Below are 26,584 nucleotides of genomic sequence, written 5' to 3'. Positions count from 1 at the left end.
ACGGAACATGAAATAACATCATATATCTCAACGACTGACACAGACAATTAAAACACAAGGACTTAAATACACTGGGATAAACGAGAAGACAAGAAACAACTGGAAGACAACCAACATGAGGCCAATAATCAAAAATATTAGGACAACAAAATGAAACAGGAAACAGGACATACTCAAAAACACAAATCCAACTTAACAATGAACATGGAACACAAGCTGGATCACAACAAGAACTACATGTACATATGCTTACTGTTTATTTATTATTATGTGTTATGCCATTATTATTATCATATATCATTATTTATTATTACTTACATATGTTTATTGTTATTTAGGCCTACATTGTCATGGCTCTGCCTCTATTAGTCATGTTTTTCTTGGTCCTGTGGCAGAGCCATGACAAACCCTTTGGTTATGTGTGGAGAGAAACATATTATTGTCCTTTTGACAATAATATGCGTTCTCTCCAGTGTCTCGTCATTGGCCCCGCCCCTCTCGTTTCCTGTATTGTTTCCCGGCTGTGTCTGATTACCCTCACCTGCCCTGTGTCGTTATCCTTCGTTTGTCTCTCCTATTTAATGCCCTCTTGTTTCTTTGTCCTGTGCTGGTGTATTGTATATGGTGTCGTCGAGTGTATTTGATGTAGCCCGTGTTTGCTGTGGTCCTGTGAAAACCCCCAGTCAAGTCGAGTTAGTAAGTCTTTAGTTTAGCTTTTGTCTAGTGTTGTTTATTTTTAGTTTAATCTTAGTTAGTCTACGTCCTGCCTGCTTCCTGTTATCTTGTTTTCTTGTTTATATCCCCATCGTGGGTGTTTTGTTTTTTGTCATTAAATATATAAATCTGTTAACCCCTGAACTGCTGCCTGCATTTGGGTTCTTCCCCTTACCTGTCCTCCTGTCGTGACATACATAAACCTTATGATCACAGTTATCACTGTAAATTATCTCCGGTTTACAAGAGAAATCTGCATCACATGACAGCTCATCATTTTTTAACATATAGTGTTGAGTAAACACTCCTTCATGAAAACTTGCACTGACTGATTTTACTCTCTTGAATTCCCAACAGTGTAAAATTAGATGCCATACATTATTTTTTACATAATAAATTAATGTGTTTGATAAATTTGATATTTGATGTTCAAGTTTCAAGTTTGTTTTATTTCTAAAGCACATTTAAAAACAGCAACCAGGCTGACCAAAGTGCTGAACAGTATGGACAATAATATAAACATAAATATATACAGGTGCTGGTCATATAATTAGAATATCATCAAAAAGTTGATTTATTTCACTAATTCCATTCAAAAAGTGAAACTTGTATATTATATTCATTCATTACACACAGACTGATATATTTCAAATGTTTATTTCTTTTAATTTGATGATTATAACTGACAACTAATGAAAATCCCAAATTCAGTATCTCAGAAAATTAGAATATTACTTAAGACCAATACAAAGAAAGGATTTTTAGAAATCTTGGCCAACTGAAAAGTATGAACATGAAAAGTATGAGCATGTACAGCACTCAATACTTAGTTGGGGCTCCTTTTGCCTGAATTACTGCAGCAATGCGGCGTGGCATGGAGTCGATCAGTCTGTGGCACTGCTCAGGTGTTATGAGAGCCCAGGTTGCTCTGATAGTGGCCTTCAGCTCTTCTGCATTGTTGGGTCTGGCATATCGCATCTTCCTCTTCACAATACCCCATAGATTTTCTATGGGGTTAAGGTCAGGCGAGTTTGCTGGCCAATTAAGAACAGGGATACCATGGTCCTTAAACCAGGTACTGGTAGCTTTGGCACTGTGTGCAGGTGCCAAGTCCTGTTGGAAAATGAAATCTGCATCTCCATAAAGTTATGACCAGCACTATATACATGAAACCCTAAAACCATGACATTCAAATGCACAACTCATCACAATAAAACAAAACAGACAATGCATACAAGAGCAAAGTTCATACTAAATCAAATGCCAAGTCGAAATAGTACGCCTTTAAAGAAGATTTATGATATACAGTGGCTTGCAAAAGTATTCAACCCCCTTCATTTTATTCACATTTTGTTATGCTGCTGCCTCATCTTAAACTACTTTAAATGATTTTTTTTACATTAATCTACACTCCATGCACAATAATGACAAAACAAAAAACTGATTTTTGACAGCTTTGCAAATTTATTAAAAATAAAAAACATTCACACCCTTAACTCAGAAAATGGTTAAAGCGCCTTTACAGACTCAAATCTTTTTGGGTATGATGTGAAAAGCTTTACACATCTGCATTTGGCAATTTTCTGCCATTCTTCTGCTCAGATCCTCTCAAACTCTGTCAGGTTGGATGGAGATCATCAGTAGACAAACATTTTCAGGTTTCTACAGAGATGTTCAGTTGGGTTCAAGCACTAGCTGGGCCACTCAAGGACATAGACAGAGTTGTCCATAAGCCACTCTTGCATTGTTTTAGTTGTGTGCTTAGGATCATTGTCATGTTGGAGAATGAACCTTCTGCCCTGTCCGAGGTTCTGAATGTTCTGGGCTAGGTTTTCATGCTCATTATCTCCGTATTTTGTGTACAGTCCCTGAAGCTGAAAAACACCCCCACATCATGATGCTGTTTCCACTACACTTCACTGTTAAGACGGTATTGTACAGGTGTTGAGCAGTGCTTGTTTTTCTCCAGACATGATGCATGAATCTGAGATTCATCAGACCAGAACATCTTGTTTCTGACAGTTTGAAAGATTCGTTGAAGTATGTTTTTGCATATTTCATTTTAAACTCAAAAAGACTTAAGTATAAGTAAGAGGCCATTATTAAGTTGTGTAGGTGTCCTGTCCCTTTAAAGCCATAGATCACTATTAATATGCAGTTTAAATACACATAAGGCCATGCAAAATAGTCAAATCAATTTGAAAGTTTTCACAAATGAAGTTTAGTCTAAAGAGAGTGTTTTTCACCATTTTAGGCCATTTGTTGAGTGGCGATGGACTGTCGTAACCTGTAAACTGATTTTACTCTAACCTGAAGGACTCAAGAGATGTTTTTGGGCAAATACTGATCTGTGAAATGTTTCACAAATCTAAATATTCATTTTAAACTCAAAAAGACTTAAGTAGGAGACTGCAGGCCATTTTTAGGAATAGTATGCCTTCTGTTCCTTTTAAGCCATAGATCACTATTAGTACTTATATACTATAAGTCAATTTGTGAACATTTTTATGGTGACTTATAAGAGTTATGCAGCTTTTTTTATGAATAAGAACATGACAAAATTGCAATGCCATTTGTGAAACTAACCATATTAAGTAAAGCAACATTGAAACAATGAAAACACTGAAACAATTCACCAATCACAACGGTACCATTACTTGTATGACTCACTTGTCTTGTTTAATTTATAGGCTTGTTATGTATAATATCTCGAACCGTTAGTGTTATTATTACAGGACATAATAAACACAGATGTAAGATTATATAAAAAAGACGAAATTTGTTTGTGAAAGTTTTCTCAATTAGGCTGCGTAAACAAGTAAATTGGCATGGAATTTGAGTGCATGTACAATGAAAGTAGCTGTCAATGGTAAAGACTGTGTATTTGTCATCCTCCGTATCTAACAACTTAACACGATTTGACAGACAAAAACTTTACTGTGAAAAAATTCACGAATCAAACTGGACAAGATGACGGTCGTTTTAAGTATTTAAGTCTTCAGCTTCGTGAGTTATACGCGTTTATAAAAAAAGTCGCAAAAATAAAACGCGGATATCATGTCGGGGAAACCGCTTCACATGAATTCACGAAATCACGGTGTGCAAAATAAGATAACGTGTTCATACAGCAGCGCGATGCGGATTCACAACTTAAAAACGTCCGAATGTCAAACCGCTAAACTCCCAGGCGTGAGTTTTTTTCAAGGCAACCGTTAGAACTTATCGCTTTAATATTTCCATGGCGACACGGGACTGCTTAATCACGTGACAGACACACCGCAGAACGACAGCAGCTGTATGACTGATGTATTGATTTTACGTAATTTTTCTTTTTTATTCAAAATATTCACAAACTTGTTAACTATGATATGAAATATCTGATATTCCGATTGCTGACTATGTGTATCTATATGAATGTGTTTTGTTGTTTAAACCTTTTATAATGATCGCGTTAGTTGAGCTAACAGTCATGTTTGTTTGTGCCGCATTTACAGCACGTGAATTTAAATGTATGAAGCCTAAAATAAACATTATGTGATTGAAAGCACTGAATAGTTGTGATATGTGAGAGGACTGAGTAAGTTTGTCTCTGGCTCAGTGCCAGCCAAAGCGCCGAATGTTCTAATCACACCAGTGTGATCGTATACGCGCCAAAGGGTTAATTTAAGACTTAAAAAAATCTGCATTTATTTTTAGTTGTGCCATCTGCCACTTTGTGTGGCACCGGCACACCCTGGCACACCCGCAGCTACGCCACTGAAATGTAGGCTATGACGGTTCCCCGAAACCCCAATCTTTGGAACTCGATCGCGAATGCACAGAGGAACGCGATTGCAAATTGGCGGACGGCAATGTTCCGAAGCTGCATGCGTGCGCGGCTGCGCAGACAGTTTGTAGGTCCTGCGCAGTGCAATTTTAGGTTGCGCACAAAAGCATATCTACAAAGTAGGCAAACGTCCATTCTGGAAGCAGCAGCAATTACCTCTACACCATTTTAAGAAACAGGTAGATCATATAAGTATGTTTGTCTTTCAGACTGTAATTTCAGAATAAGCGCAAGTCTCTCTCTCCCGAATGAATCGTTTAAATGAATCGGTTCAAATGAGTCATGTGCGAGTCGTTCTAAACGCAATGTGCGTTCATACTGGCGAACTCGCTGTGTACAGTATACGCTGATTTTCAACGATCCAACTGCACAGCTAAAGACATCACAATGTTGTACGTCATGTTAATTTAAGAAATTTCAAGAAATTAAACGTACTTGGATGCAAAACAAACAGCCGTGAAACACAGGCTGGCTCTTGTTCTGCAACTCTTTTTAGCGCCTCAGTGTGCTGATAACGAAACAGCGCCTCAACTGTAGCGTAATGTCGCAACTGCAGTTACAAATGACAGTCTGTTAAATGCACGCAGAATTTCTTGTGAAGACTCACAACATAATTTTGGCGAGAGCCTGAGGCGGCACGACATTGCCGGAGACGGCCGCCTCCAATTTTTCTATGCAGGAAAAACCCTGGACAGGTAAATGACACCACACCGCATCTGTATTATAAATTGTGACGTTAAAATCAATGAAACGCGCACCGTTCTTGTGATCTGGCAGATTAATCCTTTTGGAATAATGTTTAAAACACTACAACTTTGTAATGGTTTTAATGCAAAAAGCTAATGGTTCACAATGGTATTTTAATGGAAACCATACATTTCTGTGATGGTTTCTTTTGTTTTTATCAGCAGAGTATGTTATGTTTATAGTCTGATCAATTTGTCATATACAGGTATTTTTTACTTCTTTATATATATACTGTATATACTGTATATATATTAGGGCTGTCAAACGATTAATCGCGATTAATCACATCCAGAATAAAGGTTTGTGTTTACATAATATATATGTGTACTGTGCATATTTATTTTGTATTTATAAAGACAAAACATACACATACTTTTCTATATATTTAGGAAATTTTAAATATATTAATTTATATTTACCAATAATTGAAATTGTAAATAAAAGTTTATTAATTGTTATATTTTTCTTAAATATATGCATTTATGTGTATGTGTTTATAAATACAAAATTAATATGCACAGAACACCGGCATATATTATGTAAGCACAAACTTTTATTCTGGATGCGATAAATCACGATTAATCGTTTGACAGCCCTAATATATATATATATAAACTATATCTAAGATATTTTACACATGATCTTATCTATCGTCAATGTACAGTATGGGGGGTGCCAGTTCTTTAAATGGGTTTACAGGGGGTCGCGACCATGAGAAGGTTGAGAACCACTGCTCTATACCATATTTGGATGTTCACATATTTAACTTTGCATACATTGCATTCTTGTAAATGTCACACAGCTAAGTTTATCTATAGGTTGTGTATCTCCTAGCCAAAAGACACTAAGAGTTTCCTTAATAATATAGGATCATGGTTATGTTTACACAAACAATATAATTCACTAGTTCATCATTATACTCATAATGCACAACACCACACTTAAGGCAAAACATCACGTTTGAAAATCTTCCACAAAACACACCAATACCACATGCATACAAAAATTACTGCATCTTTAATAAAATATCTGAATAAAGAGTGGATGTGTCAACTGTTTTCTATACCGCATGCAGTAATTTTGCTTCTTAGCCAGAAATAATCTGAATATAAAATTTTTAGTTTTTACAGGTTTTTTTCCGTTCTATGATCTATTAATTTATTCAGTCAAATAAAATATAAAATAAGCAAATAGTTATATATAAAAAAGAAAGAAATTAAGAAAGACAATAATAGATTCTTACACTTTGCACCTTTGAATGTGAGATAGCAATTAGCAGCTTTGTTGAAACCCGCACTGATGACATTTTGAAAGTTGAAGCTAAACTATTTCAGGGTCAAGGAGCTGGCATTGAAGGATTCACATAAAATCTCCCGCTGGCTTGCTCACACAGATATTGCTGGTTTGCAGAGCTGGTGGAGACTTGCTTGAATGTAGTCGACAATGTCTGAGTCCCATATTATGCCATGGCTTTTTTGTTCATGTCTGTTTTCTGCAGTTGCTTTGGCAGTGCTGTATCTCAAAAGAAAAATGAATGGATTCATGCCAGGCAACAGATCTCCCCCAAGCCTCCCCTCACTGCCTATCATTGGGAGTATTCTCAGTCTCATGACTGACATTGCCCCACACATCCACTTTCAGCAGCTTCAGAAGAAATACGGACATCTTTATTCCCTCATGATGGGTTCTCACAAAGTTCTTATTGTGAACAACCACCATCATGCAAAAGAGGTCCTGATCAAAAAAGGAAAAATATTTGCAGGAAGGCCACGAACTGTAAGTTAACTGTAACTAAACTTGTATTATGTCTATGTAACTTTTACATGAAGCTTTGCATGATTCTCTTTAAGGTTACAACAGACTTGTTAACTCGAGATGGAAAAGACATAGCATTTGCTGACTACAGTTCCACATGGAAGTTCCATCGGAAAATGGTGCATGGGGCTCTTTGCATGTTTGGAGAAGGATCTGTTTCTATTGAGAAGATAAGTGAGTATATCACTTCTTCTATAAGAATACATCTTCATCAGATTTTGCTATGTCTATGTGCACATGTAGGCTACACTAACCATCTGAAATTTACAAATGGAGTTTCCTCTTTCCTTGTAATCACAGTAACTCACAAAATGTTCTTAAGAACATAATATGATGAAGCATCAGATTTTACATGAACTTATGTTTTTGTAAATGGCAGATCAAGTGCATGCTGTCAATATTGCAAACACTATAAGGCAATACAATGAAATCAAGAATTCATGTTAATTTTTCAATTGAACTTGATGGTGTTAATAATCTGTAATACATTTCGAAAAAGCTAAACAGAAGCATTTTCACTAGTGACTTTCCTAACCCTGCCGTATACAGAATATACAACATTAGAGAACCAATGTTATTTTCTCATTTTCTCTTGCTTTTTCCTTTAGTTTGCAGAGAGGCGAGCTCTATGTGTGATGTTTTGACTGAGACTCAGAACAGTGCAGTGGATATGGCACCAGAGCTGACACGTGCCGTCACAAACGTAGTGTGTGCCCTGTGTTTCAGCTCCTCATATAAACGTGGGGATGCTGAGTTTGAGTCTATGCTCCAGTACAGTCAGGGAATTGTGGATACTGTTGCCAAAGACAGCTTGGTGGATATTTTCCCATGGCTGCAGGTAAGCTTGGGAAAAAGAAAAAATGCTCAGCTTTCTCAGTTATTATTTCCTAGAAGTATATATTTTTAATTTTAGTTGTATATTCTGAATTCTGAATTGTAACAATTTATTCCTTCTCCAAGATATTTCCAAATAAAGACCTCAAAATCTTGAGACAATGTGTTTCCATCAGAGACAAATTACTTCAAAGAAAATATGAAGAGCACAAGGTAAACATCACTTTTTTTATTTTAACACAATGCAGATCTAATGCACAGCTGTAAAAAAAGTTATTCATCGTCAATTTCTTTCTCGATGACCTGAGATTTGTCTCCCTCTACAGGTGAATTACAATGATAACGTCCAGCGCGATCTGGTGGATGCACTGCTGAGGGCCAAACGCAGTTCAGAGAACAATAACACTCATGATGTTGGTTTAACTGAAGATCACGTACTAATGACTGTGGGGGACATTTTTGGGGCAGGGGTGGAAACCACTACCACTGTCCTAAAATGGTCGATAGCATACCTGGTCCATAATCCACAGGTAGTGTACCTGCATACAATTGAGTTTATTGAATGGTTTACATAAAAAAGACTGATTTTTAACAACACGTTGAACGTTATAGGTTCAGAGAAACATTCAGGAGGAGCTAGACGCTAAGGTTGGAAAAGACAGGCACCCTCAGCTCAGTGACAGAGGAAATCTGCCTTATCTAGAAGCCACGATAAGAGAAGTGCTGAGAATCCGACCCGTTTCCCCTCTCCTCATCCCTCACGTGGCGCTCCAGGACTCCAGGTACTGACGTCACACAACCTCACAGTTAACGTACACATTCAACACACAACAATACTGACGTATTTACTCGTTTACAGTGTCTTCGCACTTAAGGCTAAAATACACTAGACTTTTTCCCAGATTTTCAGTCTGGACTTGTTGCAGAAAGACTGTGCCAGTCTGCAGATTTGATCAGTTAGTGTGTTTCTATCTGAAACTTTCAAAATGTGCAAGTGCATTAAAAAAATGTGTTCCAATTTTAGAAGTCTTGTAGTGTATTCCAGCCATTACTCTACACGTTAAAAACACAACAATATTGATTTATTTACTGTTTACAGTGTGGGAGAGTACACTGTGCAGAAAGGGACGCGAGTCATTATTAACCTGTGGTCTTTACATCATGACGAGAAAGAGTGGAAAAACCCGGAGCTGTTTGACCCAGGTGATAATTAAATAACTTAATATGATTATGAACAATAAAATAATTCGAATTTAGAATTAGTATTAAATGAAACATGGCAGCAATCTAATACAGCGCTTTGTCTAATTTGACAGGGAGATTTCTGAACGAGCAGGGCGATGGTTTATGCTGCCCACCAGCGAGCTATCTGCCTTTCGGCGCAGGAGTGCGCGTTTGTCTCGGCGAAGCGCTGGCAAAGATGGAGCTCTTTCTCTTCCTCTCATGGATTCTGCAGAGGTTTACGCTTGAGATGCCCGCTGGCCATCCTCTGCCCGACCTCCAGGGAAAGTTTGGGGTGGTTCTTCAACCCAAGAAATACAAGGTCGTTGCTAGACTTAGAGCAGACTGGGAAAAGCTTCCACAAATGTAGAAGTGCTGAGTTGATGTATTTTGTGTCTTTCCTACTTCTGTTTTTAATCCTGAGACATGTAAATATTTTATCGTGAAGCTGACTGTTAAATGAAAATAAATTGAAAAATAAAATCTTCTGAATGAGTTTCTTGACACAAAGTGAATTCTTTATCTTAAACATAAAACAAATAAACTTCCAGACATTTTGGATGAGAATAAGTAACAGAACTAATTTATTGACTTTTTAAATTACAAGATTTTTTAATCCATATGGAACATAATCATGTTTTGGTTGAGTCTTTATAAAATGCAGAAAATACAGTTTTATATAGAAAAAGAAAGTGACTACAGATACAAAACTAAAACGTAGTACCAGGCTTAAAATCAAAGCTTAAGAAATGATAGCAATTGGCTTGCAAAGCCTTCATCACCTTAAATCACACAATCACACTGCATCAGTGTCAAAACAGTGCAATGACAATCAAACAACTTGTTTACAGCAAGCTAACCCAAACTGTGACTCAGATTTCCACTTTTAAACAACTTTGGTCTCAAACAGTAAAGAAAACAATTGGGATCTAGAGAGAGCTAGAGAATAGACTACATGAGCACCATGCTGGAACAGATGGCTTCAATCTTTGGCCAAAGAAATCAGTATTACAATAAATGCATTTATGATGTAATTACCGGTCCAAATGATTCAAGGTCCACACTTTCTCTATGTAGGGGTTAGTCCGACAATACTGCTACATAAATTTTCCAAAGGCACAGAGTCTATGTTGGAATCCACCTCCAGAACCAGTATTTCCAGCCAACGCAGTAGGAACCAAATTTAACTGCTGTGTGTTTTAAAGAAAATTAGCCCCCCCCCCATTTACATTTAGCTCTTGAGACATCGCAGGAAAACTAACTGCTAATCCAAACACACGGACAGTGTGAGGAATGCAGTGGAGCAGCTTAAGGCAGTCTCACTGCCACACAAAGAAACACAGTCCATCTCATTATTAACCAAACATAAGTGCTAATGGTAACACTTCACAATAAGGTGCTATTTGTTGACCATAGTAAATGCATTGGCTAACAATGAACAACACAAATACAGCATTTATCAAAGTTACTTCATGTTAATTTCAGCATTTATTAATACAGTATTAAAATCAAACATTGTTTGAAAATCAAACATTTTCAAACAAAATATTGACATGAACTAACATTAACAGCGATTAATAAATACTGAAAAACGAAATAGTTAATTGTTAGCTAATGCATTTACTAATGTTAACAAATAGCAACTCATTGTTAAGTGTTACCGCTGTAAAAAATACTAACATAACCTGATCTGCTACAATAAACACATTAAAAGCTTATTCTATGTATTAGTCTATACATAACTCACCTTACTATTAGTGGTGCAAGAGTTCCCTTACAGTGTTAAGATACAAAAACAACTTGCACTAGAATCAAGAAATTAAATTAAGGCAAAACATAAATGATATGTTTCGATGGAAGGCTTATCAAGTGATCCTCTCAAACAAGAAGTTACCATTGATCAAAACTGTTTACTCATCATTGGTCCTTGATTAATCTATGCAAAAATCTGACCACACACACAATTGTACTTTTTAAGGCATATGAACTACTGGAAATCAACAAAGGCACCTATTGTTAATAAACAAGCTAGGTCTATGTACAAATATATTTTCAGCCTTCATTAAAGTTAACGAGTCTTTGCATAATAAACTTCACAGCATGTGGTATTTGACAACTGTGGATTTCTGCTTGTGGATCTATTCCGTTTGCAAATAATCATGCAAAACATGGTATCTTTTCAGATAAAGTTGAGACCACGTAATACAATAACAAGGCAAAAGCAAACATCCATACCCAGCAAAAAAAAATGAGACTATTCCTTTCCTTCATTTCTGAATAACATCATGCATTGACAATCCTGATCATACATTTAGAAAAAAATAAACAAGACCTTTAAGAACAAACTATTAAAGTTCTGAAGTTTTAGTAGACTGCTCTTTGGTATGCCATGGCAGTCTTTACCCTTTTTTCTTACATGGTGTAATCTTGCTCCTATGAGATGGGCAGTATTTTAAAAACGATATTAAAGGTAAGAATGTGACCAAAACAACCACAGATCAATATACCCTGACCTCTTATCTTTATCTTCGTGGGAGGAAATCAGCCCTCCAAAACCATTGTGAGCTGTGGATCAACCCGGCAAGGCTATAAACCGAGGAACAAAATTTCCCCTGTGGCTTTGATCATGACCTCTCTCGAGGCAACACGCCTATTAATGTCCTTACAAGATTATACAAATAATCCATACAAACCGTAGAAGTCGCACATTTTCACCCTCTTAAAACCGTCACACACACAGTTTACTCAGTGACATTGTTGACAGTACAAACTGACAAAGTAAAGGGAAAAACGAGTCTAAAGCGAGTCTTTGCTGGAACAGCTTGTGCTCAACTCTGCGGATCCATATTGTTGCCTTGATGTGGACCCTCCTGTTCGTTGATGGTGTGCAGATGGAGGCTGACGGGAGGCCGCTGACTCTCTCTGTGCTCCAGAGCCCCGTCGGACGTGGCCGGAACCTGCTCCTCATCCCCAGGCCCAATGCAGCGAGGGTTACAGCTATCACAGAAGTCCTGCTCCTCAAGCATCTCTCCGTCTATGTGACCTACCAGCTCCTTCATCTCCTCTTCGTCTCCAGGCCCTTGACTACACACGCATACCTCAATCCCAGAGTCACCTGTGAAGCGCCTGTGGCGCCCTGGAGTCTTGTCTTTGCTGTCAGGAGAACAGTCCAAACTTTGATCTCCAGGTTTTGTCAGATCCTCACTGCTGCCACCCTGTTTTACAAGGCTGTGTGAGGTGGCACACGCAACCTGCTGGAGTTGCCCGTCCTCTTCTAGATTGAGGTATGGTTTGTGGGTGTTTCTGGTAGGGCGGTGCGTGGTGGGAGAATGTGTCTGCTCCATGCCGGGTCTTGGGGAAGAGTTCTCTGATGCAGAGGCAACAGGGCTGGACTGCAGAGGAGAACAGAGCTCATTCGGTGGATCAGAACACAGAGGGTCAGTGCTGGTGGACTGGCCTGGCTGAGAGGCACTGTATGGAGGCGGGGGGGTCGGAGGTCTGTTCTCTACTTCCTCGTACGGTGGTAAAAGGTAGCCAGGCAGAAACCCTGGAAAAGAGGATTATTTTAATCATATTTATCATGTAGACTACGGTTAGCTGACTGAATTGATTATCAGGAGAGCTACAGGCAAGAAAAGAGAGGATTGAGGTGGGTACTGACTGAAGTAGAATGGTACGGAGGTGTAGTTATGGGCTTCTCTGTAAGCGATGAGGTTGATCTCATGCTGCCGTTGTTGCTGCTGTAGTCTGTGTTTGGCTCTACGGTGGTGACACACGCAGCAGCAGGCCAGAATGACGATGAGCGTCAGGACCAACCAAAACCCTGAGAAAACAACACACTAGGGCTGTCACGATTATTAAATAATCGTCTCATCGCGATTGTTTGACCTCATCGCGATGGTTTCAGATCATCGCGATTATTGCACATCTCTATAGAAGACACTAGGGGGAGCTGTAGTGTATCTGCATATTGCATATTTTAGTGTATATATTGTTACTAAAGCATGGTAATACTTGTAAAATGTACCACCACAACACAATCACTTAAAAAAAACTAAAACATATACAAATTACCTGCAGTACAATTTAATATTATTTAAGCAAATCTCAGTGTGAAAACCAGTCTACCAAAATTTCATTAACACACAAGTAAAATTTTATTGTAGTCTTGCAAGTGAGAAAAAAACAGACTAGAAGCTTTTCTATGACTGATAGTATTTTAATGGTGGCTTCAATTCACACCTGATCAATTTACTTAATTTACAAGTATTTGGTGGTTGTATTATTGACAGGTAAAAGCCTAAACCTTAAATATATGATGACCCAATTTTTTCCGATGTATTTCCAAGAAAAAAACATAGTCTTGTATTCAGAACAATATGGTCGTTTCAATCGCTGAATCAAAAATGCATGAGAATTAAATGTCAAAGCTCAAAAACAGACAATTAATCGTCAAAGCCCCCAAACAGACAATTAATCGCCATAATCGCAATGATTTATTAGACAATTAATCGTCAATCAAATTTCATAATCGTGACAGCCCTACAACACACAACAACAACAAAGCAATGTTGATGTTAAAGGTGCTATGTGTGATATTAAGGAGGATCTATTACCAGAATGCTACAGTTAGGCCCATAAATATTTGGACAGAAGCACATTTTTTTATTTTTTATCTGTGTATCAAAATGTATTCGAGTTACAGTTTTATAATGGATATTGTCTTAAAGTGCACACTCTCAGCTTTACTTTGAGTGTATTCACATCCAGATTACCTGAAGGCTTTAGAAATTATAGCTCTTTAATATGAGGCTCCCCTCTTTTTCAAGGGACCAAAAGTAACTGGACAGTGGAATCAAAAGTTGTTTTATTCACATGTATGAGCTTTTCCTCAAATCATTTCTTCATAAATGAAGCATGTTAAAGGTCTGGAGTTGATTCTACATGTGGTGTTTGCATTTGGAAGCTGTTGCTGTGAACCCACATCATGGGGTTCAGGAAGATCTCCATGCAAGTGAAACAGACCATAGTTAGATTTCAAAAACACAACAAATCCATCAGAAAGTTGCCAGGAACATTAAGAGTGGCCAAACCAACAATTTGGTACATGTGAGAAAGAAAAAAAAACACACCGCTGAGCTCAGCAACAAAAAAATCCTGGGCATTCATATGAGATAAAAGTGGTGGATGATGACATTATCCTCTCCATGATAAAGAAAAACACCTTCACAATGCTTAAAATGGGAGGGGTGGAGTGAGCCGTTGGTTGCAATTCACAACCTCACCACTAGATGCCGCTAAAATCTCAACATTGTTCCTTTAAGTGCAGCAAATTTAAAACAGCCATCCTTCATATGCATTGTAATCTGGATTTTGAAATATCTTTTTGTTTTTATTTTGTAGTGTCCTCATGCACAGTGAATGCTCATTGGTCCGAAGATCTGATTGGCTGTGATTGTGTCACTTCATTTCAGTAGGGACAGAAAGTGACTAGACACTTAACACTTCTGCAGTGCCTGGTTGGGATTGTATTTAATAGTTAGGATCTATTTAAATGTAACAAGACTGAAAGAAGTTAAAGGTCAAGGATGTTTTTCAATGTTGCAATGCTCTCTCTTATCCCAGCTTAATATGTAAAGACACGATAAGTAATCTATTTGTAGTCTGATTCCTCCAAGTTTAACAATGTTGTCTTTATCAGTCTCTCCTCTCTTCTTTCTCTGCTGATGTCTCCTCTGCGAAAACTCAGTACTACCACTCTAAAATCAACAACTCGCCTGACTCTCATACTCTCTTTAAAACCTTCTCTGCTCTTCCTTGCCCCGCCTGCCCCCTCACCTCCATTGGACTTAACAGCTGATGATTTTGCGTCTTTCTTCGTAAAGAAAACGACAACCATCAGCAGTCAGTTCTCCTCGCCGCCTCTTGTACACGCCCAAACTCCCGTTACATGCTCGCTCCCCTCTTTCTCTTTCTTATCTGAAGATGACGTTTCCAAGGTCATTTCTTCTAACCACCCAGGTCATCTCTCCAGCGGTTGTTCCTGCTCTGACCCACATTATAAACTCGTCTCTCACCACTGGTACATTTCCCACAGTCTTCAAAGAGGTCCGTATTACCCCGCTAATGAAGAAACCCACTCTTAATCCTGCAGACAGGTATCTCTCCTCCCCTTCATTGCCAAAACTCTTGAGCGTGTTGTATTTAACCAGCTCTCCTCCTTTCTCATGCAGAACAACATCCTGGACCGCAACCTTTCTGGTTTCAAGAGCGGTCATTCCACCGAGACTGCACTGCTCTCAGTCAATTAAGCCCCGAGACTGGCAAGAACAGCCTCTGAATCATCTGTACTTATCCTACTGGCTCTATCTGCTGCCTTTGACACCGTTAACACCCACATCCTCCTGTCGACCCTCAAGGCTATGGGTGTCTCTGCAGTGGTGCTATAATTGTTCAAGTCTTACCTCTCAGGTAGGTCATTTAGAGCAGTGGTTCCCAACCTTTTTTCCTTGCCCCCCCCCCACGTACATACTGTATATGACAATCAGAGCCCCCCCAACCCTCAAATATGTGTGTATGTGTATACACACATAATTGCTACTCACACACACATATATAGATAGTAAATATAAATACATGAAATGATTGAATAATAAATTAAATGAAATGGTTACATATGAGTAATATTTTAATATGAGTAATATGAGTAAAAGATTTTAATGACATTTTTACTTGAATACTCAAATAAATTTTCAGGTTATTTTTCAGGTTGTTTCAGTCTATTTTCGGGTTATTGTATGAACATACAGAGTTATGTACAACATTATGAAAGAACTGTTAAACATTAACATTGCTATACTTGCATAAAGAGATATAGGCTACTGTCAATTACTGCTTATTTTTAAGCAGTAATTACAAGGTGCCTTTTCATTTTGCTTGGTTTCATGCTGTCGTTTACCAATTTTTCACCACTGAACACACATTCTGGCCGAGACTTGTCTTGTCCTTTAATAAAACCTAAATTTACGTAGGTTTTGTCATAGCGTCTAAACCTTTTCCTTTATTTCTGAAGAAGAACCACCGCATTTATGTTTCTCTGCTATTTTTCCTTTTGATTTTTATGTTAACACGAACGTTGACGCCTGACAGAGGATGTTTCTCATGTGAGTCTCATAACGAGAACAGCCAATGACAGTGCTTCCAGCTACCGCGAAGCCCCGTGTGTATGTCTGCCGATAGAGCCGGAAAAATTGAAATAATTATTTTATACAAGATATAACTATTTTTGACTGCATTATCTTGGCATTGTAAGCACATGATTTTTTTAAAACATACAAAAATATTTTTATTTAAAATGATTAGTGGAATATTTTATGCAGCTTTATTTAACCCCAAAGCATGTCAGCTCTCACGCCCCTCATGTGAACTCTGGCAACCCCAGGTTGGGAACCACTGATTTAGAGTATCCTGGAGAGGTGAGGTCTCTGAGTCCCAACATCTCAATACAGGGGTGCCTCAGGGCTCAGTGCTTGGACCGTTACTCTTTTCCATATACATGAAATCCCTAGGTTCTGTCATTCGGAAACATGGCTTTTCCTATCACTGCTCAGCTGATGATACACAACTCCACCTGTCATTTCAGCCTGACGATCCGACTGTTTCTGCATGCATTTCAGCATGCCCGAGTGACATTTCGCTCTGGATGAAGGACCATCACCTGCAGCTGAACCTTGCAAAAACAGAACTGCTTGAAATCCCAGCCAACCCAAAGATTCATCACAACCTCTCCATTCAACTAGGCTCTTCAACCATCACAACTTCCAGAATGGCCAGAAACCTGGGAGTAGTAATTGATGATCAGCTAAACTTTCTGGGTTCATGTTGCCAGCACCACCCGGTCCTGTAGATTCATCCTCTACAACATTAGGAAAATTAGACCAGGGTTCTTACACCTTTTCCAACTTCAAAATCCAGCACTTTAAAAGCACTTTTAATGTGTGTTTTTATACTTTTCCAGTCACTTACAACTGCGTTAATTACATGCTGACATACATATACTGTATGTTCTTTTGTAGATAATCCATAGTTATACTGTATGCCAATTATATGTAATTATACTATATACTGACTATACTCAATTTATTCCATAAAAGACTTGAGCAAATTGTCATTTAACTCACAAAGCAGACATCCTATACAGTACTGTGGGCACTTATTTGTAATTGATATGATTTGACCAAATAAAATAACACAAAAGAAACATGGAAAGAACATGGGTGCGAATTATAGGTTGCCGCCGCATCACAAATAGAGAATCGATCAAGTTTTTCTTTAAATTTAAAATAATTTTTGCTCATTAAAATGCAATTAATATAATACTGTTCCTATGTAATTTGTTTTGAAAATTTGTCACCAAATGTGGGAACAGTAGGTTGTAAGCTTTCAAATGATATATTTAGTTTGTCAATATTACTTTAGGATAAGACTAAGGTACTGTTTTAACAGTATGGAAAATGCCCCACCTGTAAATTTGTGACAGTTCAGAAGAAAAAACATGAACTGGTTATCATATCTATCATATGTATTTCAATCTTAAAGATATTTGTTTAACATTACGTTATAAAAGTTCCCTTGATTGTATTTTGTTCAAACTTTTGTGTAGTGTTAAAAAACTAAAACAGGAATGTATTTCTCTGTTTCAATACACAGCCACTAGATGGCGCATCTACGCCATTTATACCACACAGCACCCAGCCCCCACCCCGTCACAAAAACATTTTGCACTTTACGCGGGTGATCCCAGCGAGCTAAAAAAAATAAATAAAAATAACTTTATTTATACGAAAAAAATCTAATCCCTGATATCGTTAACATCGTATTACCACTTTGTTGTTTGATGAAAGAAAGAATTCGCGACACTGCAGAATTCAGTCGGTGAGCACACACACACAACTTAACGTAGTTTTTAAGTAAGATAGGCTAATTTCTGCCTGAGTCCCTGTTCATTTCCGACCATATCTGGCAAAAAAGACCTACAATTACACTTTACATCCCTCCCGAAAATTAATTAGTTCGCGAATTTTTCCATCTACCTTAAACTTAATTGGCCTAATCGAAAATTTCGAAATAATCGAAAAACTTACCTTTCATGTGGCTTGAAAGTAGGGCTGCACGATATTTTATTGCGGTACCACTAAATCCTATTGCAATTGAGCTGGCTGCGATATGCAATGTGTCAATATTTTTTTAATGCGTAGCTTGTCCATGAAGCACGGCTCTGGGATCAGTAGGAAATGCTGCTGATCTAAAAGCAGTGCGAGTTTGAGTCGCTTATAATGTGCATTTGAAAAAGCAACACCCGACAAACATGATCATTATATACTTTATTATCATAAAAATACCTGATGAGGCTTGAGTAACAGTGATTAAAAGATGTCCATAGGCATTTCCTAGATTCTAGAAGGTGTCATGGTCTTCTTCTGCAGTGCGTATTTGGAGTTTCCGCACAAGAGTGCCCTCTGGCTTTCGGATGCAGCAGCATTTTCCCGTACTTCACTCAAAAGCTGTGCATAAATCACGTGACATTTATCGTCGGTTTATCGTGACAGCCCTACTTGAAAGCGCAGCTGGCCCCATGGTGAAGAGCTGCACGTCCTTTTTGCATACTTTGCAGGTGGCCACTCGAGGATTTGGTCCACGTTTTAGCCATAATTTGTAATATTCGTCCTCCAGCCAACGAGCATTGAAACGGCAAACGCCCGGCATATTTTCATCTCCTACTCTGATCCACCAGAGGGCGCACATCCAAAAGACTGGCAGATAACATTATAGCCATGCGCCGATTTTTTTCGTATTTTCGTTATGTGCAAAATGTATATTTTATTTCAAAAGAAAAATTCTCCGTAAAATTATTATGAAAGCAACGAAATTAAAGTTTTAGGCAGTTTTAAGCACTTGATCCCAAATCCAATCACTTTTCTAACCTTAAAATGACTATATTCAAATTCAATCATTTTACAGGATTTAAAGCATCCGTACGAACCCTGTTAGACCTTTCCTGTCCAAGCATGCTACGCAAGTCCTAGTCCAGGCTCTTGTCCTGTCCATACTGGACTTTTGCAATGCGCTACTGGCTGGACTCCCAGCTCGCACAACCAAACCTCTACAGATGATCCAGAATGCAGCGGCAAGAGTGGTCTTCAATGAACCGAAGAGAGCACACGTCACTCCTCTCTTCATTATGTTACATTGGCTCCCTATAGTCGCTCGCATCAAATTCAAAGCTCTGCTCTTGGCCTACAAGACCACCACTGGTTCGGCACCCCCATATCTTCACTGTCTAATACATGCTTATATACCCGCCAGATCCCTACGCTCTGCAAACAAACGACGTCTTGTAGTGCCATCCCAAAAAAGGAAAAAATCACTCACGTTCCTTCTCTGGATCTGTTCCACATTTGTGGAATGATCTGCCCGCTGCTACAAGATCAGCAGATTCTGTAGCCATATTTAAGAATCGGCTGAAAACACATCTCTTCCGTCAACACCTGACCGATTAGTTCTGACTTTATCTATTTTCTACTCTTTCTATCCTTTAAAAAAAACATAGCTTTGTATACTGTGGTAGGCTATATGAGACCAGTTTTACTGCGCTTATGCTTTTTGTTGTCCTTATGTTGTTCCAATTGCTTCTATTGTTTACCTCATTTGTAAGTCGCTTTGAATAAAAGCGTCTGCTAAATGACTAAATGTAAACAATGTTGTGTACACCACAGGGTAAAAAGCCCCCCAAAAATGTGAAGATAAATCACAAAAGGATCAAAACATCTTGTAAACATTTTTTAAACATAATAAAAGGGTATATCAAGCAATATTATCAGGTTAAATGTTGATGGCCAAATTCCTGTACTGTCACTTTAAAAATAGTGTTCCTTTGCATATAGCCTATATACGTGTATGCATAAGAGTTCTAAAATACTAACGTACAAATTGAATCATAGTATCAAGGGTTCTCTGTTTCGAAATTTGGAATGACATTGACAACATAAAGACTATAGAACTTAATATCTGGCATCAAATCGAGGGATAAGTTGGGTGGACACTCATCAACCAACAGAAAGAAAGGTGTGGTTCAATTTCATGTGAGATGCAAGTGTGTAAAACTTTGCCCCAAATAAAGCAGAGACTTTTTCTGGAAGACGAGGGTCTTCTTTTCCTAATACAGAAACTTAAAGCAGCTGTTTAAAGGAGCTGGCCTGATCCAGTTACACTGGGTTTGTGTCTGTCCTGGTCGCACATACTTGGCACGCTGTAAAAAAGCCCAACTGCAGCCCCTTGACTCAGCATATGATGTGCTGTAATTACCGTGGTGATGAGGTTTGTCCTCAGTTATTAAAATAGATGGTACACCAGAGGGCGAGGGGTAATTTGATAATGCAGGAACATTGCCAACAGGTGTGAACAGTGCAGAACAACAACTAGATGAGTGCCAGTGTATGACTTGAAACTTATATCCAACATGCAAAAATCATCCTGATAATGAATAACCTGTATAACACTAGTGCTGCAATAAAGTTGTTTTGAATATCTTGAGCTTTCCAAATCTTTAAAAGGTTAACTGGTGACAGCTATGGCGCAGAGGGTCACTTTGGGACTATATTTAATATTAACCATATGTGGTTGCAGTAAGCTGTGTGATTAAACATCTTAATGCTCATTTCAGTTTATGGCAACAAACAATTGCTGTGTTAAATATAAGCCACGACTTAAACATCATCTAAGGCATGCCACCTAGGGCTGTCACGATTATTAAATAATCGTCTCATCGCGATTGTTTGACCTCATCGCGATGATTTCGGATCATCGCAATTATCGCACATCTCTATAGAAGACACTAGGGGGAGCTGTAGTGCATCTGCATATTGCATATTTTAGTGTATATATTGTTACTAAAGCATGGTAATACTTGTAAAATGTACCACCACAACACAATCACTTAAAAAAAAAACTAAAACATATACAAATTACCTGCAGTACAATTTAATATTATTTAAGCAAATCTCAGTGTGAAAACCAGTCTACCAAAATTTCATTAACACACAAGTAAAATTTTACTGTAGTCTTGCAAGTGAGAAAAAATTTGAAATCAAATTTTAATGGTGGCTTCAATTCACACCTGATCAATTTACTTAATTTACAAGTATTTGGTGGTTGTTTTATTGACAGGTAAAAGCCTAAACCTTAAATATACGATGACCCAATTTTTTCCGATGTATTTCCAAGAAAAAAACACAGTCTTGTATTCAGAACAATATGGTCGTTTCAATTGCTGAATCAAAAATGAATGAGAATTAAATGTCAAAGCTCAAAAACAGACAATTAATCGTCAATCAAATTTCATAATCGTGACAGCACTAATGCCACCCATGGATGGCATCAAAGATCTGGACTGATTACAGCAAACATGAGAACAAATGCAGGTGCGACATAATTATTACCTGTAAATAACCAGACATAATGCCTCTGTGTAAGAGGATAATTTTGACACAAACATATACTGTAGGTAATATATTATATGTACAATATGTATGGGATACTGTAAAGTCAAAGGGTCAATAAGATATAAGATATAACTATTTTTGACTGCATTATCTTGGCATTGTAAGCACATGATTTTTTTAAAACATACAAAAATATTTTTATTTAAAATGATTAGTGGAATATTTTATGCAGCTTTATTTAACCCCAAAGCATGTCAGCTCTCACGCCCCTCATGTGAACTCTGGCAACCCCAGGTTGGGAACCACTGATTTAGAGTATCCTGGAGAGGTGAGGTCTCTGAGTCCCAACATCTCAATACAGGGGTGCCTCAGGGCTCAGTGCTGTCGTCGCTAAGCAACCATGGGCCACGATAGCCGTTGAGACGAGGAGGTATAAACAAAGGATATATGGATTATATGCACCGAAAATACCTTGCAATAACTCTGCTACTAGATTTAGTTATGCTGTAATCATCTGTGTCTCCATCTTCATTGAGCTTGTCTATATTGGCTGGTTGGTTCTTGTCACATGACCTGCGGTGCTCTTGCGGCTTTCTGAAAAGTTGAGATTTTTTTCTGAAAGAGCGTGTCGCCCCCTATTTCCTGCCGCGCGTCTACATTTAAAATAACGAATATGCGCGCGGAAAAGACGTGAAATGTGAATCGGGCCATACAGGTTTCAAAAGACAAGAGGATGAGTAAATGATAACAGAATTTTCATTTTGAAGGTGAACTACTCCTTTAAAACCATTAGTGAGCAAAACAAACCACAAGAGAAACATACCACACAATTGCCCATTTAGAGAGATGTGAAATTAAACCAAAACCGACAAAGTATCAAAGTATAAAACATCCAGGACTCACTGATAAATGACCCTGAGTGTTGATCATCGAACAGAAAATATAGGCAGAAGGGACAGAGAGATACTTACACCAAACCTCATAGAAATTGTTGCAGCACTGAGACTCTTCACAGCAGTAGCCTGAATTGCAGTAATAGCTCTGGTTGTTCACCCCGATACACAGCAGCCGGTTCTGCGAGACCAAACACAAAACACATCATGAGCACAATCAGCAGAATAGTCTTTTATTTCCTTCCATGGCGCTATAGTGTGGTTAAAGACTTCCTGCCAACCAAACGGTATGGCTGCTTTCTACTATATGATATTGAAAAAACCTCAACGAACATTCAAATATATTTCTAAATTAAATGCAAACATTATTTGTGGTTCAAAGCAGACAAAATATGCACGGTAGCACAGCAAAAATAAAAAATGAAATGGCCCAACACAGTGGCATCCTGTTTCAACTGCAGGTGACTTGATAAAAAAACACAGGGCCTAAACCACAAATGCAACTGAGAAGCAAATAACTCTGCACACAGAATGTATTATAAACAATGCACATTAAGCTACTATTTAATAAAACATTGATATCCATTTTTAATCATTTTCCCAGCATTACCTGTCTAAAGCCCAAGAGAAAAAGCATCCTAGACATCCGACGGTCAAATCAACAATCAACCCAGCAGAGAGACAGTTCTTATACACACAGAGCTGTAAAGGCCAATGAAAAGACGGGAGGGATGGGAGGTTGGGCTTGGGCCGGCCTCGACCCACACATGGTACAGTATGACAAGAACTGGCCCGTTTATTAGCGGGAGCTCTCAATTTAAACACACACACTCAGCCTCCCTCATGGCATTTCAAACCCGGCGAGCACTGCCAGGGAATGCAAGTAAACAGGATGAACAGACAAGCGGTCTGTCCCTCCTCTCTGTCACCCCCCCCCCATACAGACACAAGAGTTGGAGGACGACTGCTGATCTGTCTTGTGTTGTGCTATATACAAAGCACACTTGCAAAAGATTATGAACTTGAAAGCTTCTCTGATGCACAATATACAGTATTTCTAGAGAAAGGTGGAGTAAATTCTGTCGGTATTCTGTTGCGCTTTGTTGAGAAATGATTGGCGATAACAAGCTGCAGAAAGCAAAAGTGCACTGCATACCAGTGCAAGAACAGAAAGCAACTAACATAGTGCCAAAAAGCCCATATAGGGAACAGCGATAAAAAGGCACAGCTGAATTATATTTGTTAAAAGGTTAACGTGGAGTAAAAAATTAGGTAATAATTACATGTTTGTGGTTATAAAAAGCACAACAGTGGAGTACTGGAAGTATTTTTTTTCTGTAGAGAAACTGTTTTTAGTGATAATATATAAACCTTTTATGACAGGCCTACACTGAGCCTAAAGGTTGTTGTTAAACAATGATATATGCTTCTACAGAAACCACAAGTTGGTAGAACTTTAACTTTATTAAAAAACAAACTGAGCTGCCAAATGTAACAATAAGAGAGAGGTCATTGTCCATTATGTACTAGTGAACTAAAGTCTGTATGTATGAATTAAACAGGCACCTGCTGCACCTCTTCACTTCTATAATGTTTTAGAAAATAAGACAAAAAACAACAAAGATTAACAAATAATAGTGACAGAGTAGATGATGTATAAAAATGAACAAACCCACAAATTAAATTTTCTTAACGCGTGATGAACAGAAATCGTGTCTTTATAGCCCATGAATGACAAACTGCCACCAAATATTAATAAACTGCAAAATAAATGTTTCTTTAAAGGGATAGTTCACCCAAAAATTCCTTCATCATTTATTCACCAAAAGAAAGATATTTAAAAGAAACAGATCTCATCCCCCATTGACTCCCATAGAATTTATTTTCCCTACTATAGCAGTACATGGGGATGAGATCTGTTTGGTTACTGACATTCTTCCAAATATCTTTGTTCAGCAGAACAAAGGAATTTATACTGGTTTTGGAACAATCTGAGGATGAGTAAAAGACCGAATTTTCATTTTTGGATGAACTGTCCCTTTAATGTATTTTCTTTGAACACATATTGTTTGTGTGGGTTGGGGTAATGAAAAGTGTAATGTAAATTGGTTGCTAGTTTCATGTTGACTTGGCAACACAGAAGATTCAACGCCAATTCATTGTCTAATATGTGATACTGCTGTCAACAAAGCTTGTGGTTTCTGTCATGTTAGCAGATTAGATCTGAGATAAGATTATAGTTTTCATATCAGAAGGGCATTTGCATTAAGACCCAAATTCAACAAACAAATCCCTACGGTTTTCATTTTCCATTCTCTGACCTTGATCTAACACTTGTTACATCACAACAATATAAGAGCATCACCCTATATACATTCCTTTCACAGTCAAGGCCAGAACAAAAGCCCAGCCAGTCAAAACAGCCTCAGTCTGCCATCTGTAACCTTTTAAATATGTGATTGTTATAGAAACAGAGGCTGGTTATATGTGCATTTCACTCCTGCCTATATTTGTGCGTCACTCGCTGTCAACTGTACAATTCAACACTGATACTAAACAATCATTTATCGTTGAACTATTACAATAACCACATGAAAATAACCTGGCCCTCAACATGCCCGAGGGGCTGTATTCCATGGCCAAATTCATTAGTGTTTAATTTGAGCATTTGTTAACCTTATTATAATTGTGTCTTGTCAATAATTTTGTATATTATGATTATTTTGTTTAAATTCTTTACAATTTGAACAGCTCACATAAAGGAAAAACATGTCTGAAATGTTTATGATACTTTCCTTAGGCTATCTCCTTACATCCTAATCTTAACAAAAACAGAACAAACAGTCCATAGATTGGATTATGTTCGAAGATTCACACTGGAATTTTTACACTGGTTTGTTATGAGTTTGTTTTATCAAGATGAGGTGATGTAACAAAGGAATAACAGCGTGTGTTTACTTTGTAGTTAAATGGATCAATAGAGACTGTTAACAAAGACATTTACTAACTAAAAGCAGGAGATACCACTATTCATAATCTATTAAAAGACCTTTCTTAATCTCTCGCTTTTTGACAGGAACACATTTTATTTAAGATTGGGAAGAGACAATTCCAGTCAACTAATTATTAAACTTTCTTGGTTTACAGACATCTGTAAATGTAAATTATTTTATTTAACACAAACACCAACTAAAACACAGTAACATAATACAAACATAATAAAAGCCATGCAGGTTATTGTCACCTATCTAACCTTTGTGGTTACAAAAAATGACAAATTTACCTGAGGCACAACAAAGCTGAGCTTCGAAACTTATGTAAAAAAACCGTACGACTTGTCAAATTCAAAATCTAAAGCTGTTACCGAATTAAAAAACAGAGGCTGTGACTCAAAGCCTAGTGAACTGTCTAACTAGGCAACATGATCAGGTGTCATACGCCCCTACGATGCACAAAAGTGCTGTCTAAGTAGGGTGCTCGTTAGTTTTAGAAACACAGTCTGCCGGCTAAGCTAAGGATGCTAACAGTGTCTTTACCTCGGTCAACGCTGCTTCCGCTGACACCGAACCGACCGGTCCAATAACTGCGTTACTTATAAACAACCCCATTCCCAATCTGATGTATTGGACCCCCCACATTCCGCCCATTCCTGTGACTTTCGACACATCTGCGAGACGGCAGGACATTAAGCTAGCCTGCGAGCTAGCTTTACTTGCGTCTCTTTCCTTCAACTCGCTCACAAACACTGAATGTCTGAACAAGCCCCGCCCCCGCTGTGGCTGCCTATTCGTCCGTTTAAGCGTACACTTCCTGGTTTGGCAAAATGGAGAGAGCAGCGATAGGCTGATTTATCTGTCGTTTAAAAACAACTAACCCGATGTCGTCACTGATTAGGGCGTAACTTTGTTATTCTTCACCAGCTGAGATCAAGAACTCAGCTGACTTTCAATTTAAAGGGACAGGAAATGGCGTATTTCCTCACATGTAAACAACACAGATAGTTGTAGAATATGATACAATGCAAAATTACGCAC

At 38.0% G+C, this 26,584-nt stretch overlaps 2 protein-coding genes across 2 annotated transcripts; one reads left to right on the top strand and one right to left on the bottom strand.

Annotated features, from left to right (window-relative positions):
• Nucleotides 1-6,671: 6,671 nt before the first annotated feature.
• Nucleotides 6,672-9,600, top strand: LOC130559140 (steroid 17-alpha-hydroxylase/17,20 lyase). The gene is made up of 8 exons (XM_057342045.1): nt 6,672-7,063; nt 7,138-7,276; nt 7,711-7,940; nt 8,063-8,149; nt 8,263-8,466; nt 8,549-8,718; nt 9,036-9,139; nt 9,253-9,600. The coding sequence occupies exons 1-8, from the start codon at nt 6,731-6,733 to the stop codon at nt 9,525-9,527; spliced, it is 1,542 nt and encodes a 513-aa protein (XP_057198028.1). The 5' UTR covers nt 6,672-6,730; the 3' UTR covers nt 9,528-9,600.
• Nucleotides 9,601-9,711: 111 nt separating this feature from the next.
• On the bottom strand, nt 9,712-26,303 carry wbp1la (WW domain binding protein 1-like a). Its single transcript, XM_057342240.1, has 4 exons — nt 26,087-26,303; nt 22,629-22,731; nt 12,819-12,980; nt 9,712-12,704 (listed from the first exon to the last, which is right to left on the bottom strand). The coding sequence occupies exons 1-4, from the start codon at nt 26,234-26,236 to the stop codon at nt 11,986-11,988; spliced, it is 1,134 nt and encodes a 377-aa protein (XP_057198223.1). The 5' UTR covers nt 26,237-26,303; the 3' UTR covers nt 9,712-11,985.
• Nucleotides 26,304-26,584: the final 281 nt, after the last annotated feature.

The sequence above is a fragment of the Triplophysa rosa genome, linkage group LG9 (genome assembly GCF_024868665.1).
Source record: "Triplophysa rosa linkage group LG9, Trosa_1v2, whole genome shotgun sequence".
NCBI classification, from domain to species: domain Eukaryota; kingdom Metazoa; phylum Chordata; class Actinopteri; order Cypriniformes; family Nemacheilidae; genus Triplophysa; species Triplophysa rosa.
This window is presented reverse-complemented; position numbering and strand designations above follow the sequence as displayed.